The following is a 16,519-nucleotide window of genomic DNA, read 5'->3' on the forward strand; positions in this document are numbered from 1 at the left end:
ATTTCCGAGTGACGGGCATGATAAATGATTGCATCCCAGATTCGCCATCAAAAGGATCACGTGACCGTGGGCCCTGTACTTAGAGGGGTGTTCATATCGCCTGCAGGACTTCAAGTGGGTCCAACATCCATCCAGACCACGCAACAGCTGGCATAAGCTCAGTGCAGCTTCAGGGTCAGGACACCTTGACGACCAGCTCAACACCTCGACCATAACTCATGTCGCCTTGACCCACATCCAACTACCCCGCCGTGTATCCGAAAAGCGACGACAAGATGTCAAGATCCGGCTACGATGCCGTCGTCGACGTCGACGACGAGGTTAGTCCCCTCTCCCCCTTCAATTCCACATCCCCTCCAGCGCCCCTCCATCACCACCCCCCCAAACACAGCAACTAACCCCACCACAATCAACAGGGCGACCTAGGCCACACCGACCTTCAAGAAGACCTCGAATTCCACAACTCCAACTTCTCTGAGACCAACCCGGCGCGCGGCGGCGGCCACAAATCGCCCTCCCTCCCGCTGCCCGCGACGGCCAACACCTCATCATCATCCTCGCAGCCCGGCGGCGGCGGCAAGCGCATGCTGTGGACCATGTCCTTCTACGCGCAGTTCTTCGACGTCGACACCTCGTCCGTGCTGCACCGCTGCTGGGCCGCCCTGTACCCGCGCGCCAACTTTCTGGATGTGTTGGACGGGAACCCGGACCTGTACGGCCCGTTCTGGATCGCTACGACGGTGGTGTTGATTTTGTTTTTGGGGGGGACGATCAGTGATTACTCGGCGAGGGAGGGGAGGGGCGAGTTTGCGTATGACTTTGGGTTGTTGAGTGGTGAGTTTGATTTGATCCGTGTCCTTTTCTTTCTTTCTTGCGGTGTTTTTGGGATGGGATGGGAGGCTGATGATTGTGATGTTTAGGCGCTGCTGGGCTGATATACGGCTACACGTTCGTCATCCCCGTCGTGCTGTATCTTGCGCTGCGGTACTTTGGGTCCGAGAGCGCCAACCTGCTCGAGTGCTGGGCGCTGTACGGGTACGGGAACCTGACCTGGATCCCCGTGGCGCTGATCAGCTGGTCACCAATTGCGATTCTGAACTGGGTGTTTGTCGGTGTCGGGTTCGGCGTGTCGGTGGCGTTCTTGCTCCGGAACCTGTACCCCGTGCTGAGCGCAACCGACCGTCAGACCAGCAAGGTGCTGCTGATTCTAGTGGTGGCGCTGCACTTTGGGCTGGCAATTGCTATCAAGGTGCTTTTCTTCGCGCACGGAAGCCCGGCGCTGAAGGACGGCGGCGAGAAGGCGGATCCGGCGCCGGAGAGGATGATGTTCTAGGCTGGGACGGGTGGGTAGGACAAGTGGATATAGTTCGTGTACGTTTGGTGTGGTGGCATGCGATTGCCTTTAGCAGGAGGCATCAGGCGTTTAAGGGCAGGCAGGCATTCTTCAATGCAATGTACAATCAACAACCAACCCCCACACGTATCCTACATACAGCACATGGATACTCCTCCTTTCCACACTCTCCCAACCACCCCAATACCCTCAAGGCATAGGTATCCTCTACCTCTCCACCTCCCCCCCCCTCCCCGCCCAATCCAGCCAACTCCCCGGATACTCGCCGACCTTCTCCCAGCCCGCGTCGCGCGCCAGGCCGGCCGCCGCCCGGCTGCGCACGCCGGCGCGGCAGTAGAAGACGACCTCGGCGTCGCGCGCGGGCCGCGGGTGCCCGAACCGGTCCTCGAACTCCTCCTCCGAGATGTGGAAGCTGTCGGCCGCCGTCGACACGGGGATGTTGATCGCGCCGGGGATGCGCCCGGACTCGGTCAGTTCGTGCGGTTCGCGGACGTCTGTTTTTTTTTTTGGTGGGTTAGTGAAAAGTGAGTTGGGAGGTGGGGTTGGTGGTAGGCGGGGGAAGGGGGCGGTACCGATTATGGTGATGGAGGGGTGGGGGGCGGTGGTCAGTTTCTCGAGCTGTGCCGGGGAGGGTATGTTAGCTGGCTGTTGGTATAGTTGCTTGCTTCCTTGGATGTGATAAGGGTGGAGCGGAAGAGAGGGTGACGATGGAGAGGTAGACATACAGCTTCAAAATCCCAGATCTTGGACGGCGGAGCCCCGGAGTCGGTGGAATAGGCCCTTGTGATCGCTGACCTACTGCTAGGTTTGTTGCGCAATGCCAATGGCGACGATCGCGCAACAGGGAGCGGCTGGCGCGGGGTGTAGCTGTCGTATTGTCGTGATGCAAGGTGCGCCGGGGCTCGGAGGTGCGCTGGCGTCGCTGTCCTTGCTGAAGGGACGGAGGTCCTCACGAGGCTTACAACTGCGCGTCTGGATGCCATGGTTGATTTTTGCCGGATCACTATTTGTGTGCGCCGGTATTAATTGAGGGAATGGAAGACAGTTGGAATGGAAGTTCTCGAAGCTCGGCTAAGCTGCCCCAGAACCGAGCAAGCTGCAATCAACGGAGCCGGGAGTCGGAGGTCGCCCCACAGAAATGTCCCCCGGGGCTTCCATGTGCCCGGCATATCAGCAGCGACCGCTGTCTTTAACAGTAGGTTGTTTTCAGTAAGACGCAGGCCCGTGGCCCGACAAACCTAACGATCTTTCTCATCCATCTCATACCCCAATCTCTCCTTTGCTTTCATTCCAACTAACTTTCTCATCATAGTTTCATTACGGACCATACGGGTCTAGGTATGTACAGACTAAAGATTACAATGGTAATAGGTCGTTGGCCGACCGTGGCCATTCCCAACCACCCTCCCCCCTCTAGCTGGCGGACCATAACACATCCAAACCAGCCATGTCATTACCCTTCGTCGATGCAGTGGCAACCCGCCGCGGAACTCTTGCAGCCCCGTCAATGACTGACCCCATCCCAATTAGTGAACTTCTAAACCGCAGCGCAACGCGAGCGCATGCTTTTCTAATACCCGTCCCATCCTAGCCATTACCACTTCCTGTCCTCAAACGTCAAGGGGCAATCATCCTACTTCAGTCAGCAACCCGACATCAATCGACAAGACACTCCTGGGGGACTCACCATAGGGAAAATGGTGGCGAACACCTTGATCTCCTCAGACTTGGGCGTCGCGTGGTGCTTCCAGTCGAGCAGGAGCGACGCCTTTCCGACCATGAGGGCAAGGTTGAGCTGGGCGTACTGCTGCCCGAGGCAGTAGTGGGGACCGGTGCCGAAAACGAGGTAGTTCTTCATGCCCTTGACCTCGGCGTCGCCGGTGTAGTACCGCTCGGGGTCGAACTCGTCGGGCCTGTCGTAGACCTCGGGGTCGCGCAGGGCCATGTACGTGGTGGGGATAACCATGGAGCCTAGAAGTCATGTTAGCATCAGTGCCTTTCCTACAGATGACGGAGGTCTCGCTTACCCTTGGGAGCGGTGTACGTCTCGCTGATTGGGAAGGCCTTCTTGACGACGTAGGGAACCATGAGAACGGGGGGGCGGTAACGCAGCAGCTCACGAACGACGGCGCGGGTGTATGTCATGGACTCGAGCTGGTCCATGTTGACAGCCGCGTTGACATCTCCGTTGCGGACGTTCAAGTTCTCTTCACGAACGCGATCAAGCACATCCGGGCGCTGAGCCATGATTTGGAAAAGCCAAGTGGCGGCGCTGCTTGTGGCATCCTGCGAGGCGAAGAGGAAGGTAAAGACGGTCTGGGAGATCTCATAATCGGTGAAGTCGCGGAGGATGTGTGTCGGCTTCTCGACGCCCTCTGTGTCGCCCTTGGCCTGCGCGTCACGCCACCTCTGAGACTGGATCATCTGGATAATCCAAGCGTCCATGATGCAGTTGGGCTCGCCGCCAGCAGCCATCCGGGCCTTGCTCTTCGCAGCGCACTTGGCGAACTCGGCCAGCACCATATCGGCCGCCTTCTTCCCGTACCAGGTCTTGGTGTAGGGGAGAATGATGGGGAAGTTGACGAGCTCGAGAGCGGCCGTGATGAGGTAGTAGTCGTCGGCAATCTTCTTGACGGCCTCGTCCGTGATGTAGTGGCCAACGAAGGTGCGGCAGGAGACGGCTGTGATGACCTCGCGGAAGTGCGTCATGAAGGGGACGGGCTCACCGCCGGCTTGCTTGGTGGTCGCGACGAACTCCTTGAAGTACCGGTTGTACACCTCCTCCTGGCCGGGCAGGTAGATTTCGAGGGCGCGGCGCGTGAAGAGGCCGTTGAGGCCCTTGCGGAACTCAACGTGCGCCTTGCCGTCGAGGAACACCCAGTTGTCGGCGCCGAGTAGCTTGTGCGCGACGTCGACGACGCAGGGCTTGACGAAAGCGGGCGAGTTGAAAACTTTACGGGCCATATCACGGGTGGAGGCGATAACGACGAACCTGGCCGGTGTGTGTTAGTACCAATGGTGCAGGTGTTCGATCCGGGATAGGTCGGCATACTTGTGGAAGACGGAGACGCAGCTGAGGGGACCGCTCAACCACTTTGCGTAGTACTCCTCAAACTTGGGGTTCATGGACTGGAGGAAGGGCCCAATGAAGGGCATCTTCCACGCCGGGCCCGCGATTGATCCCTTATTCAAGATGTAGCGAACTAGGGAGACACGGCGTTAGCTGAGGCCGTCGAGCCAAGTTCGAGTTGAGCTGGGCACAAGCATACATTGGTCGTAGACGACGAGGGTCGCGAGGATTGTCGCGAGAATGCTCAACGTGCTGGCATTGGAGACATAATCGATGACATATTCGAGTTGGGGCGCCACACTGGCGGCGCCATACTTGATAGTCGCCAAAGGCGAGGTTGTCGCGTTGGCAGCCATTGCGCGTGCCGTCGCCGTCACCGTTGCCGTCGCTGTTGCTGTTGCTGTCGTTGTGTGAAGCGAGACCGTTGCCAAAGCTTCAAGGAACGAGCGCAGTTGGTCGCAAGTGAAGCTGAGGTGTTGGGGCGCGCAGACAACAACTGGGAGGGAGGAGGAAAAGAAAAAGGACGGGCTGCAGAGTTGACCCGGGGACCCGCGAGGGAAAAGTGAAGATGTTGACCCGCGGGACAGGACAGGACAGGGCCATACTTCGTAGGGATTGGAGAGATTTGAAGGTCCGGCCCCTGTTCAGGTACTGCAGTATGTGGGGCCTCAAATCTTCCCTGCAGAAATTCAAGAGATGGGCTAAATGTATAGAATACAGCTGAGCCTATCCGAAAAGCTCGGTTGAATCTCAATATCTGCGGCCACAAGGGTTGAGAACAAATAATCTGGCTGTATATCAACTGCCGCAATCATTTCCTTTTCACTACCAGTCTTTTGCTACTATTTTTTACAGAGTATTGTCCAGGTAGTGAACTCAAAGCTCAGTTCTAGGATAAGCTTATCAGTACTGTCGTGAACGCGGTTCGCCAATCAGAATCAAGGTGGTGTTTAACTCGAAGCAGCAGGGCGGGGCTCTCATTTCTTGACCACTCACACGCAGCACAATCCGAAAACGAGTCCCAAGCTCCGATATCCGGGTATTCAAGCAGAATCAACAGAAGAGCTCGCTGATCATTCACAACGCAGATTCATCTCTTCTTTATGTAACCTTCTCACGAGGGCGGTTAGGGTTTCCTGGCAAATCCATAATTACCACATTACATTCATCGCCTGTGCTGTTTCCCTTCCCCATTCCCACAAGCCGACATCCGAACGGCGGATGAGCATCTGGAAAATGGTTCGTCCCGCACTATGATCATCGCTAGCGCCAACTTGGCAGGGCTCCTCAGGGGCTGCAAGGTCCTCCGCCTACCCGACTGGGTAAGGCCAAATGTTTGATTCTGCCAGTGCTGCTGGGATTCGAAAGTTTTTGGGGACGGCGAATGGCTAACAACGAACAATGCGCTGTGGCGGCTTGAGCGGGCAATTTCGTTTTTTGGGTGTGTCGGGGTTTGCCAGTCAATGACATCTCTCGTCTTTCGATACTGACATTACCGTGTCAAGAGACATTCTCTCCAGTATGTAATCTCGCCGTCCCTCAGGACTTTCAGTGGAGTCCACGACAACAATGCCCACCCTCTCGTCTTCTCCTGGCCGGCATGGATTGTCGATAAACCTCCTAAACAAAGCACGAGAGTCTTCTTCACCTTTAACTTGAGGAGCAACGGCATCCACTGGTGGGCGGTCGACACCTGTCCGCTGGCTTCTCAACGGCGTCCTCTTGCGCAGCCGCTCGTCAAGCAGACCCATATCACCGACCCGGCACTCGATGTACCAATACTCGAACCCATAAAGCCCAGCCAGCTTGAGTCCCTGGGCCAGCGTCTCCTCGTAATTGCAGACGCTATCCATGATAACACTAAGCTCTTGCCTCATCATGGACCCAGCAAGCGCCCAGCCCAGGTTGTAAGCCAGTTTCGCAGCCTGATTGAACGAAACACTGTCGTCGGCAAGGAGCGTTGATTTGACGATGTCGTGATCGATTACCACCGCTCCGAGAGGTTGTCGCAGCAGGTTGGCCAGGGTACTCTTCCCGGAGCCTGGCGCGCCCGACATTTGGATGAAGAACTTCCTCTGGCCTTGAGGTGGGGTTTCTTGTAGATTCCCATGTTCGTCCATACTGTGTAGTTAGTTCGCACTCGCTCAAGGTGGGCTGTATGAATTCGGCGAAGTTGATGAGAAAGCAAGCATGGAAGCCAACAAGTGATCTCGACCCACCTCCTCGCCTGCAAACAAGGAGCTCAGATCCTGGCCTCTGCGGAGACTAGGCAAGATACGGACTAGCGCTCTTGGGGAGCAAGTGACTGCAAATCAAGCGAATCACGTCAAAACCCGGGCTGTCTTCATTCCCCTGATACCGAACCGCCCATTTGTTGCCCTCAAGTCGGGAGCCCAGGCTGGATTCGAGCCCCATGGTCACATGAAAGCCGACCGTGCCGTGTGTGTACACAGTAGGACACAAGTTAAACGATGGGCACAGGAGGGAAATAACCCACGAAGCCAACGAAGGAAACCCAGCACACCACAGCGCACGTCTGCTAGTATCATAGGCTAGCGTCGCAGCTGTTATGACGGAACACATCTCACTCTTCGGGAAGAGCCAAATCGCTGAAGAAACTGTTGGTATCAACGGATGAGATAGAGCACTTCGGCAAGGGAGTCTCTCATCCAAGTTTTCGACCTGATCTGCGGGCCAGCAAAAATCGATGCGGAGAGGGAGGCCCGGCGAACGTCGCGCGACTTGGGCGAGAATTGACTCGATCAGCTCGTCCGCCGAGAAGGGGCTGCCGAGAGAAATCTGCCATTGTTAGTCAATGCGAGACACACAAACATGTGTAGTCCAGGAAGTGATACCGAGTCATTTTGGGGCTCCGCCTCCTCCTCAGAGAAAGTGAGAGACGTAGGCGGCACTTTTAAGTTCGTAGCCATCTCGGCCGCAAAACTATGTGTTTGTTGATGTTGTAGAGACATCGACCCCGCGTCCGAAATGGAGCTTTCTTGTTATTCGCAATTAAATGTCAAAGCGCACGAGCACTCACAAAGTACCTAGGCTGAGCGTACTGTGTAAGGCTATGACTGACGGCATTTGTGGTCAGTACATAGAACCTCTCACAAAATGCTTCTCACAGGGATGGGTGTTCGTTTGCGAGTAGAAATCACTGCAGGCATGAGTCTAGTATAGGCCGGTATGATTGTTGTTCTGCCCGTCGCACATGCCTTCCAGTCAGACAACATGCGCCGCAGTTTTATTAGGCAAATTTTCAGCACAGGGAACTGGTCAGTTACCTAAATCTGTACTTCGTAGCAGTGGACATTTCTTCTCAGACCATGTCGGCGCCAAGTCAACGCCAATTCTCGAGCGACAGTGAGCTTGCCATCCCCACCCAGGCTCTGGCGTGAAAGACCGATCCTAGGCGAGCGGGGTGGTGGGGTTGTCCTGGGCTTTTCATAATCAGGTTGCGCGGCGGGTGCGCGGCTTCGGACATGCAGCGATTAGTTAGGTACCTACGAGAGCACAGCCAGACAAAACCCTGCCGATAGGAAGGTTGGATATTTGCAAAAAGGGAATAGTGTATCCATAACGGGGAGGTTGGCCGCGAGAAGGAGCTGGTGACTCAGGCCGCACGCGGCCAGACACTCAGGCATCAACTAATTTCACGTGCGTTTCGGCGTCGATTCGTCGACGGTCGCACGCTTGGACAAATCCGTCAAGCTAGGTAACTTGGAAAGAAAATCTACCTGCTGGTCAGCAATGATGGGGTCGCTGGCTAGCTACCTTTGCGATGACGAGTCACAATCTCCAATGCACCCCTCGAGTCACCGCCGAATTCACATACACTCGCTCTCCATTGAAGCCAAAGCGGTCGGGATACGATACGGCAGGACACGGCGGGACAGTGGAACGGAGTGAGCGAGGCTGCGGAATACCTTGACGATGTTGTGACAAACCCTAGTTCCATGTACTTCGTAGCACCACACTCCAACAGCGTGCCCAACACAACAGCTGCCGCTGACACACTGCCAAGATCGGACTCCAAGCGTCCATGCATCGCACTTACACACGCGGCTCAACTACCTCCCGACACAGTAAGACGGGCCGCTTGACGTAGGCTGTGTCGTCTTCTGTCGCAAGCACTATTCCTTTGCTAGCCACCGTTACATGTTCTAGAATCCAAGTTCGAAGTTCCCTATGAGCCCTACCAGCATTTTTCTCCCTGCTCCAGAGTTCTGCCTGCTCCGTGACTCACTCCGGGAGACCAAGCTTTCCCCTTGGCATGGGACACGCACACATGCGTAGCCTCACACGCCGAGTATGGCGCGTGGGTCGGTGTTGCACACCGGCTCGGAAATGGACAGCAAAGCGACGCGTTCACGGTTGAAACCTGAGAACAAAAAACGTCAACCTGCGAGGAGGCAAGCCATGTATATAAGCCATGAGACGGCCTGCCTCAGGTCTTCCGTCCTCATCAGCATCAAGACAACCAGACAATCAAGGCACTCAATACTCTTCACACCCCAAATCTACCATTTTACAACCTTGCCCAGACCCCTGACAACACCACCCCCTTAAACAACAACAACAACAACAACAACAACAACAGCAACACCAGCCCCCCAAACAAAATGTCTTCCCACCAGAGTGCGTCCTCCCCAACCCCAACCCCAACCCCCCACACACCACCACCACCACTAACCACCACCCAGCCTCCTCCACCACCACCACCACCACTACCCAGCACGACACCTCCGACACAGCCTCAGTCGCCACAACCTCCTCCCTCTCCAGCCGCCTGAGCCTGCTCAAAGACAAGATCCGCCCCAGCGCAGACGACAAGGCGCGGCAGCAAAAGGCCAAGGACGACGTGCTGCGGAACCAGATCCGCATGAACGTCTAAGCTCTCCCGGATCATCAACAGACCTCTCTCTCTCTCTCTGTCTTTCATGACAGGGCATAGCTAGACGGCTATGTCAGGGCCTGGGAGGAGAGAGAAAGAGAAAAAAGGAAAAGCGCCGCGCCGCTGCCTGCTTTGAGGGGTAGGTAGCGCCGGACTGGGCGCGGAAGGTTCCCGAGGGTATGGCTTCGCGATGGGGTGCCGGCCCCGATATGGGGGAGGGCCGCGCCGGGAGGAGATAATGGGCGGTGGCTGACAGGCTGGATGGCTGGGTTTGGCTGCTGCGGAAGGAATCGGGATGGATGAAGCAATGGCTATAATTTTGTAGTCGGAGTCGTGGGGTAGTAGAAGGGGTACTTTGGATATGACTGAGGAGAAAACAGTACCGGTAGAAGGGGTATTATTGTTTATTGGCAGTTATTCATAATATAGCTCGCGTCATCTCATGCATTCTCATCATTAGAAGGTATCGTCCAAAATATCCTGGTTCATCTTGACCACGGTCGGGCTGTACTCGGACGGGTCATCCAGATCCTCACCTGCCGTTAGCAGGATGTTATCTACAATGCGCTTGCTCGCCTCGCGGGCTGGTCCATAGTCAGTACCTCCGCGTTCACGGCATTATCCAAGGGGCGCCATGTAACATACCTGGCGTCTGCAACAACTTCGAGGGCGGCATCGCAAACTGTATCGTCTTCGGCGGACTCATCCCGCCAAACCCGTCGCTGTCGCTGTCCCACGTAATCTCGTCGTCGTACTTTGACGAAGCAGCCCCTTGCTTCCCAGTAATGGCAAACACATCCTTAGTCTTGCGCCCCGTGGCCGGCGTCTGCACGCTCACGCCGGGGGTCCTCGGCCCGGTGACCGCTGGCGCTGGCGCCTTGCCCTTCCCCTTCGCCTTGTACGCCGCGCGAGCCGGCGACATGAAGGCGGCACTTCGGAGCTGCGGCACGGCCATCTCCGGGCTCGACGTCGGCGAGTCCTCCCAGATTGGCCGCGCCTGCCGCTGTATGTCTTTGCCCTTCCCGGCGGGCGTCGTGGCGAGCTTGTCCACTTTCCACTTGATCGGCGAGACGCCTGTGGCCGTGCCGCCCTTGTGTGGTGTGGCCGCGATACGGTAGTTCTTGTCGAGCATGCGATGCAACAGGGGGTCCTTGTTGTTGTTCTTGTTGTTACCCCTGCCACCGCGGAACTCCAAGTCATCGTCCTCTTCGTCGCCGTACCCTAGGCCGCCAGCGCCGGGCGAGCCGCGCGGGGTCATGGACATGTTGGGGAGCCGTGCAGTATGCTGCTGAAAGAGCAGCTCGGTATCCTCTTCTTCCTCTTCTCCTGGGGGAGGTTCGTCCGGTGTCCAGCTACCGCCGACGGGGGTGCGCCTTTCGTTATCGTATTCCCGCTTCACCATCTCATAGGGGGAGGAGATGGCGAATTGGGGGCGGGCGGAGAGGGTCTTGGTTGCGGGTGGGCGTGGGGTGCTGCCCGTCAAGTCGTCGTCGTCGTCGCCGCCGAGGGCTGACTCTTCCTGATGGGTGTCATCTCCGTGGTACATGGCCGATGACTGGTCCGTGGCGATGGAGACATCGTGGTCACCGGTGCTACGACGGCGTGGTGTGTAATCGGCGGTCTGATGGTGGATTGTACTTTCGTCGCCAGTTATTGCGCTATTTTCGTCGGCCCCAGCCAAGTCTTCGTATCCCGACAACGAAACATTGGCAGAGGCTTCAAAGAACTGTTTCCAAAACTGCGACGGGCAAAAGTCAACAAGTGTCGCTTGCTTGCCAAGTTCATGCATCCGCGAAGAAACGGAAAAGAACAACCAACCTTTGTGGCCTCCCATACTGAGCGCGAATGCTCGCCATACTGTTCGACGAGAGGCAAAATACTTGTCGTAACAATGCGGTGGGCTTTGCTGAAGTTGTGGTCGATCTCTGGGAGCCGTCAGTGGTTCAGCCCAGACAAGCAACCATGTTGTTCGAACCTTGCAAAGTAAGGGTAATGGACTGCTCGAGTTTCTCAAGCTCCTCGGTGAGTGTGAGATTCCTTGGTGCAGAGGGTCCAGGTCGAGACATGTTGGACGGTCTCGGTGTTGACAAGTTTCCGGATTGTCAACAAATGAGTATGGTGTTAGGGGAAGATCCAATTCAGGCGCGTGTGTCATGAGCAGCACCACCGCGATTGCGGGGTCGTTTTGGTGGGGTGCTGCGGGCAGCTCTACTTTGTACACTGTTTGGAAACAACTCTCTGGGTAGGCGCCTTTGAATTAGGACCCGGAGGAGAACGGCACACATCATCAAAAAAATTACGCTTTTTCGCTAATTAGGTATCCATAAGTCAACATAGGGAGCTCCTATTTTGGTGGTGATTCATCGCCCGCGCCGACCTCTACCACGACCCCTACCTCTACCCCCGCCACGTCCTCTTCCTCCTCCCCGTCCACCCTTGGTGGAAGCCGGTGTGCCTGTCTCCTCCTCCTCTTCCTCTTCGTCCTCTTCTTCCGATTGTTCTTCCTCGGCGCTCTCCGCTTCGGACGAAGACTCTTCCTTGACTTTGCGCGCTCTACTAGACGTCCGCTTCGTAGCCCTCCCTCCTCTTCCCGGCTTTCTCGTCGGGCTCATCGCCGGTGTATCGTTCTCAGTATCCTCAACAGTACTACTGCGAGCTCTGGGGTTCGATTCGGCAGCGCCCCGTTTCCGTTTCTTGGTATCCGCGGGAGGCGCATTCGGGTCCCACTGCGCCGGGCTGGTTGGCGCTTCGCTCGGGTGCGCGCGCGCCCTCTCTAGGATCACATCGCCGTACTCGTCCCATGGCAGACTGAAGTCGTTGTATCGCCTCGGTTGGCCTTCCTCGTCTGGCGGGTCCATGTTATTTTCCCGCTCGTCGATAGCCTCGAGGTTGTAGAACTCGCCCAGCTTGGCCCAAATGCCTGGAATCCGTGTGTGCGGCCACATGTCGGGGTCGAAGCCGTGATTTCTCAAGTGTTCGCTTATCGCTAGTATGCGGAAATGCTTGTGCATGCCTGAATTGGGGGATGGTCAGCGGCTGACGGAGGAACGAGCTGCAGTGCTCCCTACCTGCCGGCTTCCATCTGATGACCCCTTTGAATAACGATGCAATCTGGTCGTCGGTCCATGGGTCGGTAACTGGTTTTGGAGGTTGGGGTGCCGCTGGGGCTGTCGGGGTCTGCGCCGGTGTGTCGACATCCATAGCATCGTCGTCTCGCGCCGGCGTCGCGCCCTGGGTGCTCGCCCGGCCACCCTTCTTCTTTGGCGGCATGTTGACAAACAATGTGCAGCTTGAATGGACGCGGCCTCTTGAATTATTACAGGGCAAAATATTGGAGTGAAATAATGTAGAATGACGGAGTTATGTAGCGCAGCAGTTATCCGAAGTGAAAGGTGCCACCCATTGAAGCTTGAGTTGAGCGCCTTGAGCTGGAAGCACCTTGGTGGTTTCCCGGCAGGCATTGCATGTGCTTGGATTGGAGGGTTAGGGTTGTGTAAATACATGATGGTCCCCATTTACGCGGATTGATCTCCACAACGCGTCCAGCGCCTGCGCATTCATTCACTCATACAACCCTCACCTTAAAACCAAGCACTCAAAAAGGCTGTGAATTCCGAACACGGCAATCCGGAAATGTAAATAGAACTCCACCCTACACAGCACACTCTGAAACCCAATTATGGCAGACGAAGATGATCCCTCCAACCTCTTCGCTATTCCCGATTTATGGCGACCTCCGGCTTGGCTCGACGACACCATCACCAACACCACCAGTATCGACAATCTTGGCAAACACAACACTCTTTTTACTCTAAATGTACTAAGAGAGGCATTTCCAAGCTCATCCCAGGGCCTCATCGACACCAGCGAGGTTCATGTCCTACATAGGACCCAGGATGATGATGATGTCTTCTTCAAGCTGCCCTCTGTTCTAAAGGAATTGGCCGACCAAGACCCCAAATCACAGACCAAGCTCAGCGAATACGGCTTTGGGCACCCTGAATCTGAGCCTGAGCCTGAGCCTGAGTCTTCGACGACCTCCTTGGACGATGACGACTTCTGGCTGTCTCCCGAAAACGACCCCGTCAACCCCTCTTTATTCAGGACTTGGGAGAGCTTCGACGATTCGGGACAAGAACAGGGCTCATTATTTATCTCTGAAGCGGGGCCCGCCGCATTTGATGCTTTATTGGCATCCAATCGAGAGGCCGGTGATATCCCGGATGTGTTGGATGCCGCAATCTACTGCGCATGTTTATCGAACCTCGCCCTAGGGAGGAGTTCCGTCTTGTTCTCGTGGGAGTCAGAGAAGAATTCGTTTGTCAAGACGAGCCCTTGCCTCGGCATCTCTGGACTGTCTCTGGAAACGGTCAAAGCCGTCGACAAGCTCTGTCTCGACTGCGGCAACTCGGCCAGGCATCTCCAGGCGTTCGCCGAGGGCGCATATTCTGTCGCCTCCACTCCCACCCGGGTCGCTCTCGCCGGTGTCGTTGACCGGCTGGTGACAGCGGTCCGATCTGAGCTCAAAAACAACAGTCACGGTGTGGGGTCGATCCTCCAGCTGCAGTCCGTCGTCCAGCCGGCCCGGTCGATCCTCTTGTACTTCAAGGGGCTTGTAAAGAAACTGGCCCAGGAAACGTCCGACGAGGGGATATTGTCATGTCTCTTCCAGGAGGCTCAGGCTTCCGAGTATCGAGATGGCCTCATAGAAGATGTTACGAGGGAAGTTCTACGTGTCCTATCCCAACCGTGGATCGAGTTTGTTGAAGAATGGGTTGGTCTAAGGGCCGAAAATGGGATTGCCATGGCTAAAACGGGGTCCAGCAAAGGCTTTGTCAATATCGTAGACAAGATGTGGATCGATGATCAGGGTTTTGAGCTAGAAGAGGCCGACTATTTCCTTGACGAGGACAGGGTGCCGACCTTTATCCCGGAGGATATGGCCAGGTCTATTTTTGAGACTGGCCAAAACCTCCGGTTTCTGCGCGAACATCATCCGGAACATCCACTCGCGAGACCGGACTTGGTTTCTCTGGCGATGCCGCCGAAATTGGAATGGGAGTTCAACTGGGACGCCGTATCGCAGCTAGAAGCGAGAGTCAACCAGTACCGAAACGCAGTGGTTCGAGCCGTTAAGGGGACACTACCGGGGACGCCCCAAGCCGCGCCGTCCGGCGCCAACAAGCGGAAGTACGACGTCGCAGAGCTCGAGTATTTTGGAAAAGACGAAGCCCAGGTGCGAGAAAATATTCTTGCTTCGATACGCCAGCTTGACCAGTCTCTTGGAAATCCCGAGCCGCGGGATGAGCTTACTCGACTCCTTCGCAATCGACTATATCAAACACCTGAGACATCACACGGCCCCAGGAGCCTCACCCCCCATTGGACATTAGTACCCCTTTTGTCGTTCGGTCCAGTCATCGAAGCCCAGTCAGTTCTCATAAACAGCGAGTGTATGAAGCTGCTCTTCAGCGCCCATCGCCTCCGCGTTCACATTGACCTCCTTAAACAATATTTTCTCCTCGATAATGGCCTCCTTGTTAGTCGCCTCACCCACGCCCTCTTCGACCCTGACCTCTCTACTGCCGAACGCCGCGCCGGCGTCGCCCTCGGCAGTGGAACGATGGGTCTCCGTCTTGGAAGTCGCCAAACTTGGCCGCCCGCCAGCTCCGAACTCCGCCTCGCCCTCATGGGTGTCCTGTCGGACTGTTACGAGCCCCCCACGCCTCGCCTCGATACCAATGCCGGCGCAAACAACTCCAGTTCGACCCTCCCAGGCGACCTCAGTTTCACGGTCCGGGATCTCTCCCCGCAAGAAATAGACCGCTGCATGGACCCGCACGGTCTCGAAGCCCTCGATTTCTTGAGGCTATCCTACAAACCGCCGGCCACCCTCCGTTCCGTCATCTCCCCCGCCATCCTCCTAAAATACGACCGCATCTTCAAACTGCTGCTCCGCGTCCTGAGGATGCTCTACGTCGCGAACCAACTCTCTCGCCACCAACGGCGGAATAGCGGAGAAGAAGGCAACGCATCCCGCCGCCTCCGCATCGAAGCCACGCGCTTCATCCACCACATCGCCGCCTACTTCTTCGACGTCGGCATCAAGCAGCCATGGGCGCGCTTCGAGGCCTGGCTGGACGGCGTGCAGGCCGAAACCGAAGCCGAAATCGAAACCGATGAGGGCAAGGGTAAGGGCGGGGGGTCTACGAACAAAACGGGCCACAGGGACGATAACAACAACAACAACGACAACAAGAACAAGAACAAGAAGAAACAGAAAATGGCGCCGGGCAAGGGCAGGGGCACCGCCGCCGGGCCCGAGGTACTGCGCGCGCAGCAGGAGCGTGTGCTGGACGAGATGATGGGCGTGCTGTTCCTGCGCAAGCGGCAGGCGCCGGTCATGGGCCTGCTGGAGGAGACGTTTGGCGTGGTGTTGCGGTTTGCGCGGCTTGTTGGGGCTGGGGCTGGGGCTGGGGCTGGTCGTGGGGAGGGTCGTGGGGAGGGTAGTGGTGGGGGTGGGGGTGTGGGCGAGACGGAGACGGCGCGGGAGTTGTATGGCTTGTTTCGGAAGAAGGTGGAGGTATTTGTTACGGTTTGTAGGGGGCTTGGGGAGAAGATGGCGGTTTCGGCTGCTGCTGCTGTTGCTGCGGGTGTGGGTGTGGATGCGGGTATGGGGAGGGAGGGGGGTTGTGTTGAGCAGTTGTTGTTGAGGTTGGATATGGCTGGGTTTTATGGGAGAGAGGCTGTCAGGTAGTTGCTGTTTGCTTGGTGGTGATAGTGGCGGTACTCGATGAGAAGAGATTGAGTCTTGATGTCTCATGACAATATACCATCACTTAATCAGACCGTGCATTATGTGCTTGACCACTACGTGAGTTCATCACGCGGAGCTTTGAGAAACTAGCACGCCGCCTCGCCGTTTGGAGAATAAGTCGCAGCCGTGATTTCTTAGTATGGCTGTTGGAAGAGTTAGTGGTTATTTGATTGGGTTTGGTATGTGTTTGTTTTTAAGTAAACATGGTGAGCTAACTGTCCTAACTAAGTCTAGTATGTGAAGGAGACGACACATCCACCCGTGACTCGGTAGTTATGAGGAACATGTGGGGGGTATCAGACTTCTTTTGTTTCGGTCTAGTAGCCTTGAGTTGCCGGGAGCTATATGCTTGTCTTTTTTGTAAATAGAGGAGACTGTATA

General features: G+C 56.3%; 8 protein-coding genes across 8 annotated transcripts; 3 read left to right on the forward strand and 5 right to left on the reverse strand.

Moving 5' to 3' along the window:
- The first annotated feature begins 124 nt into the window (after positions 1–124).
- Positions 125–1,621, forward strand: F5144DRAFT_532540 (uncharacterized protein). The gene is made up of 3 exons (XM_066786967.1): positions 125–320; positions 417–834; positions 921–1,621. Exons 1-3 carry the CDS (start codon positions 276–278, stop codon positions 1,331–1,333), a joined length of 876 nt encoding a protein of 291 aa, XP_066642790.1. The 5' UTR covers positions 125–275; the 3' UTR covers positions 1,334–1,621.
- Positions 1,562–2,580, reverse strand: F5144DRAFT_532544 (Rhodanese-like domain-containing protein; the record flags this gene model as incomplete). The annotated part of the gene is made up of 3 exons (XM_066786968.1): positions 2,080–2,580; positions 1,927–1,972; positions 1,562–1,848 (listed from the first exon to the last, which is right to left on the reverse strand). The coding sequence occupies exons 1-3, from the start codon at positions 2,335–2,337 to the stop codon at positions 1,562–1,564; spliced, it is 591 nt and encodes a 196-aa protein (XP_066642791.1). The 5' UTR covers positions 2,338–2,580.
- On the reverse strand, positions 2,581–5,123 carry F5144DRAFT_571852 (cytochrome P450). The gene is made up of 5 exons (XM_066788851.1): positions 4,624–5,123; positions 4,407–4,557; positions 3,382–4,346; positions 3,042–3,325; positions 2,581–2,987 (listed from the first exon to the last, which is right to left on the reverse strand). The coding sequence occupies exons 1-5, from the start codon at positions 4,778–4,780 to the stop codon at positions 2,949–2,951; spliced, it is 1,596 nt and encodes a 531-aa protein (XP_066642792.1). The 5' UTR covers positions 4,781–5,123; the 3' UTR covers positions 2,581–2,948.
- Positions 5,124–5,782: 659 nt separating this feature from the next.
- Positions 5,783–6,816, reverse strand: F5144DRAFT_227451 (uncharacterized protein). The gene has a single exon (XM_066783183.1). It carries the CDS (start codon positions 6,542–6,544, stop codon positions 5,885–5,887), a length of 660 nt encoding a protein of 219 aa, XP_066642793.1. The 5' UTR covers positions 6,545–6,816; the 3' UTR covers positions 5,783–5,884.
- Positions 6,243–8,044, reverse strand: F5144DRAFT_227436 (uncharacterized protein). The gene is made up of 5 exons (XM_066783182.1): positions 7,712–8,044; positions 7,487–7,501; positions 7,280–7,418; positions 6,644–7,223; positions 6,243–6,545 (listed from the first exon to the last, which is right to left on the reverse strand). The coding sequence occupies exons 1-4, from the start codon at positions 7,738–7,740 to the stop codon at positions 6,690–6,692; spliced, it is 717 nt and encodes a 238-aa protein (XP_066642794.1). The 5' UTR covers positions 7,741–8,044; the 3' UTR covers positions 6,243–6,545; positions 6,644–6,689.
- Positions 8,045–9,049: 1,005 nt separating this feature from the next.
- Positions 9,050–9,321, forward strand: F5144DRAFT_602455 (uncharacterized protein; the record flags this gene model as incomplete). The annotated part of the gene is made up of 2 exons (XM_066791204.1): positions 9,050–9,065; positions 9,131–9,321. The coding sequence occupies 2 exons, from the start codon at positions 9,050–9,052 to the stop codon at positions 9,319–9,321; spliced, it is 207 nt and encodes a 68-aa protein (XP_066642795.1).
- Positions 9,322–9,777: 456 nt separating this feature from the next.
- F5144DRAFT_592625 (uncharacterized protein) lies at positions 9,778–12,591 on the reverse strand (the record flags this gene model as incomplete). Its single annotated transcript, XM_066790380.1, has 7 exons — positions 9,778–9,857; positions 9,967–10,276; positions 10,373–11,059; positions 11,140–11,244; positions 11,557–11,630; positions 11,717–12,307; positions 12,390–12,591. 7 exons carry the CDS (start codon positions 12,589–12,591, stop codon positions 9,778–9,780), a joined length of 2,049 nt encoding a protein of 682 aa, XP_066642796.1.
- Positions 12,592–12,865: 274 nt separating this feature from the next.
- On the forward strand, positions 12,866–16,175 carry F5144DRAFT_227544 (Spc98 family-domain-containing protein). Its single transcript, XM_066783185.1, has 2 exons — positions 12,866–15,775; positions 15,875–16,175. The coding sequence occupies exons 1-2, from the start codon at positions 13,001–13,003 to the stop codon at positions 16,076–16,078; spliced, it is 2,979 nt and encodes a 992-aa protein (XP_066642797.1). The 5' UTR covers positions 12,866–13,000; the 3' UTR covers positions 16,079–16,175.
- The last annotated feature ends 344 nt before the right edge of the window (positions 16,176–16,519 follow it).

Source organism: Chaetomium tenue, assembly GCF_020726465.1.
Source record: "Chaetomium tenue strain MPI-SDFR-AT-0079 chromosome Unknown F5144scaffold_4, whole genome shotgun sequence".
NCBI classification, from domain to species: Eukaryota; Fungi; Ascomycota; class Sordariomycetes; order Sordariales; family Chaetomiaceae; genus Chaetomium; species Chaetomium tenue.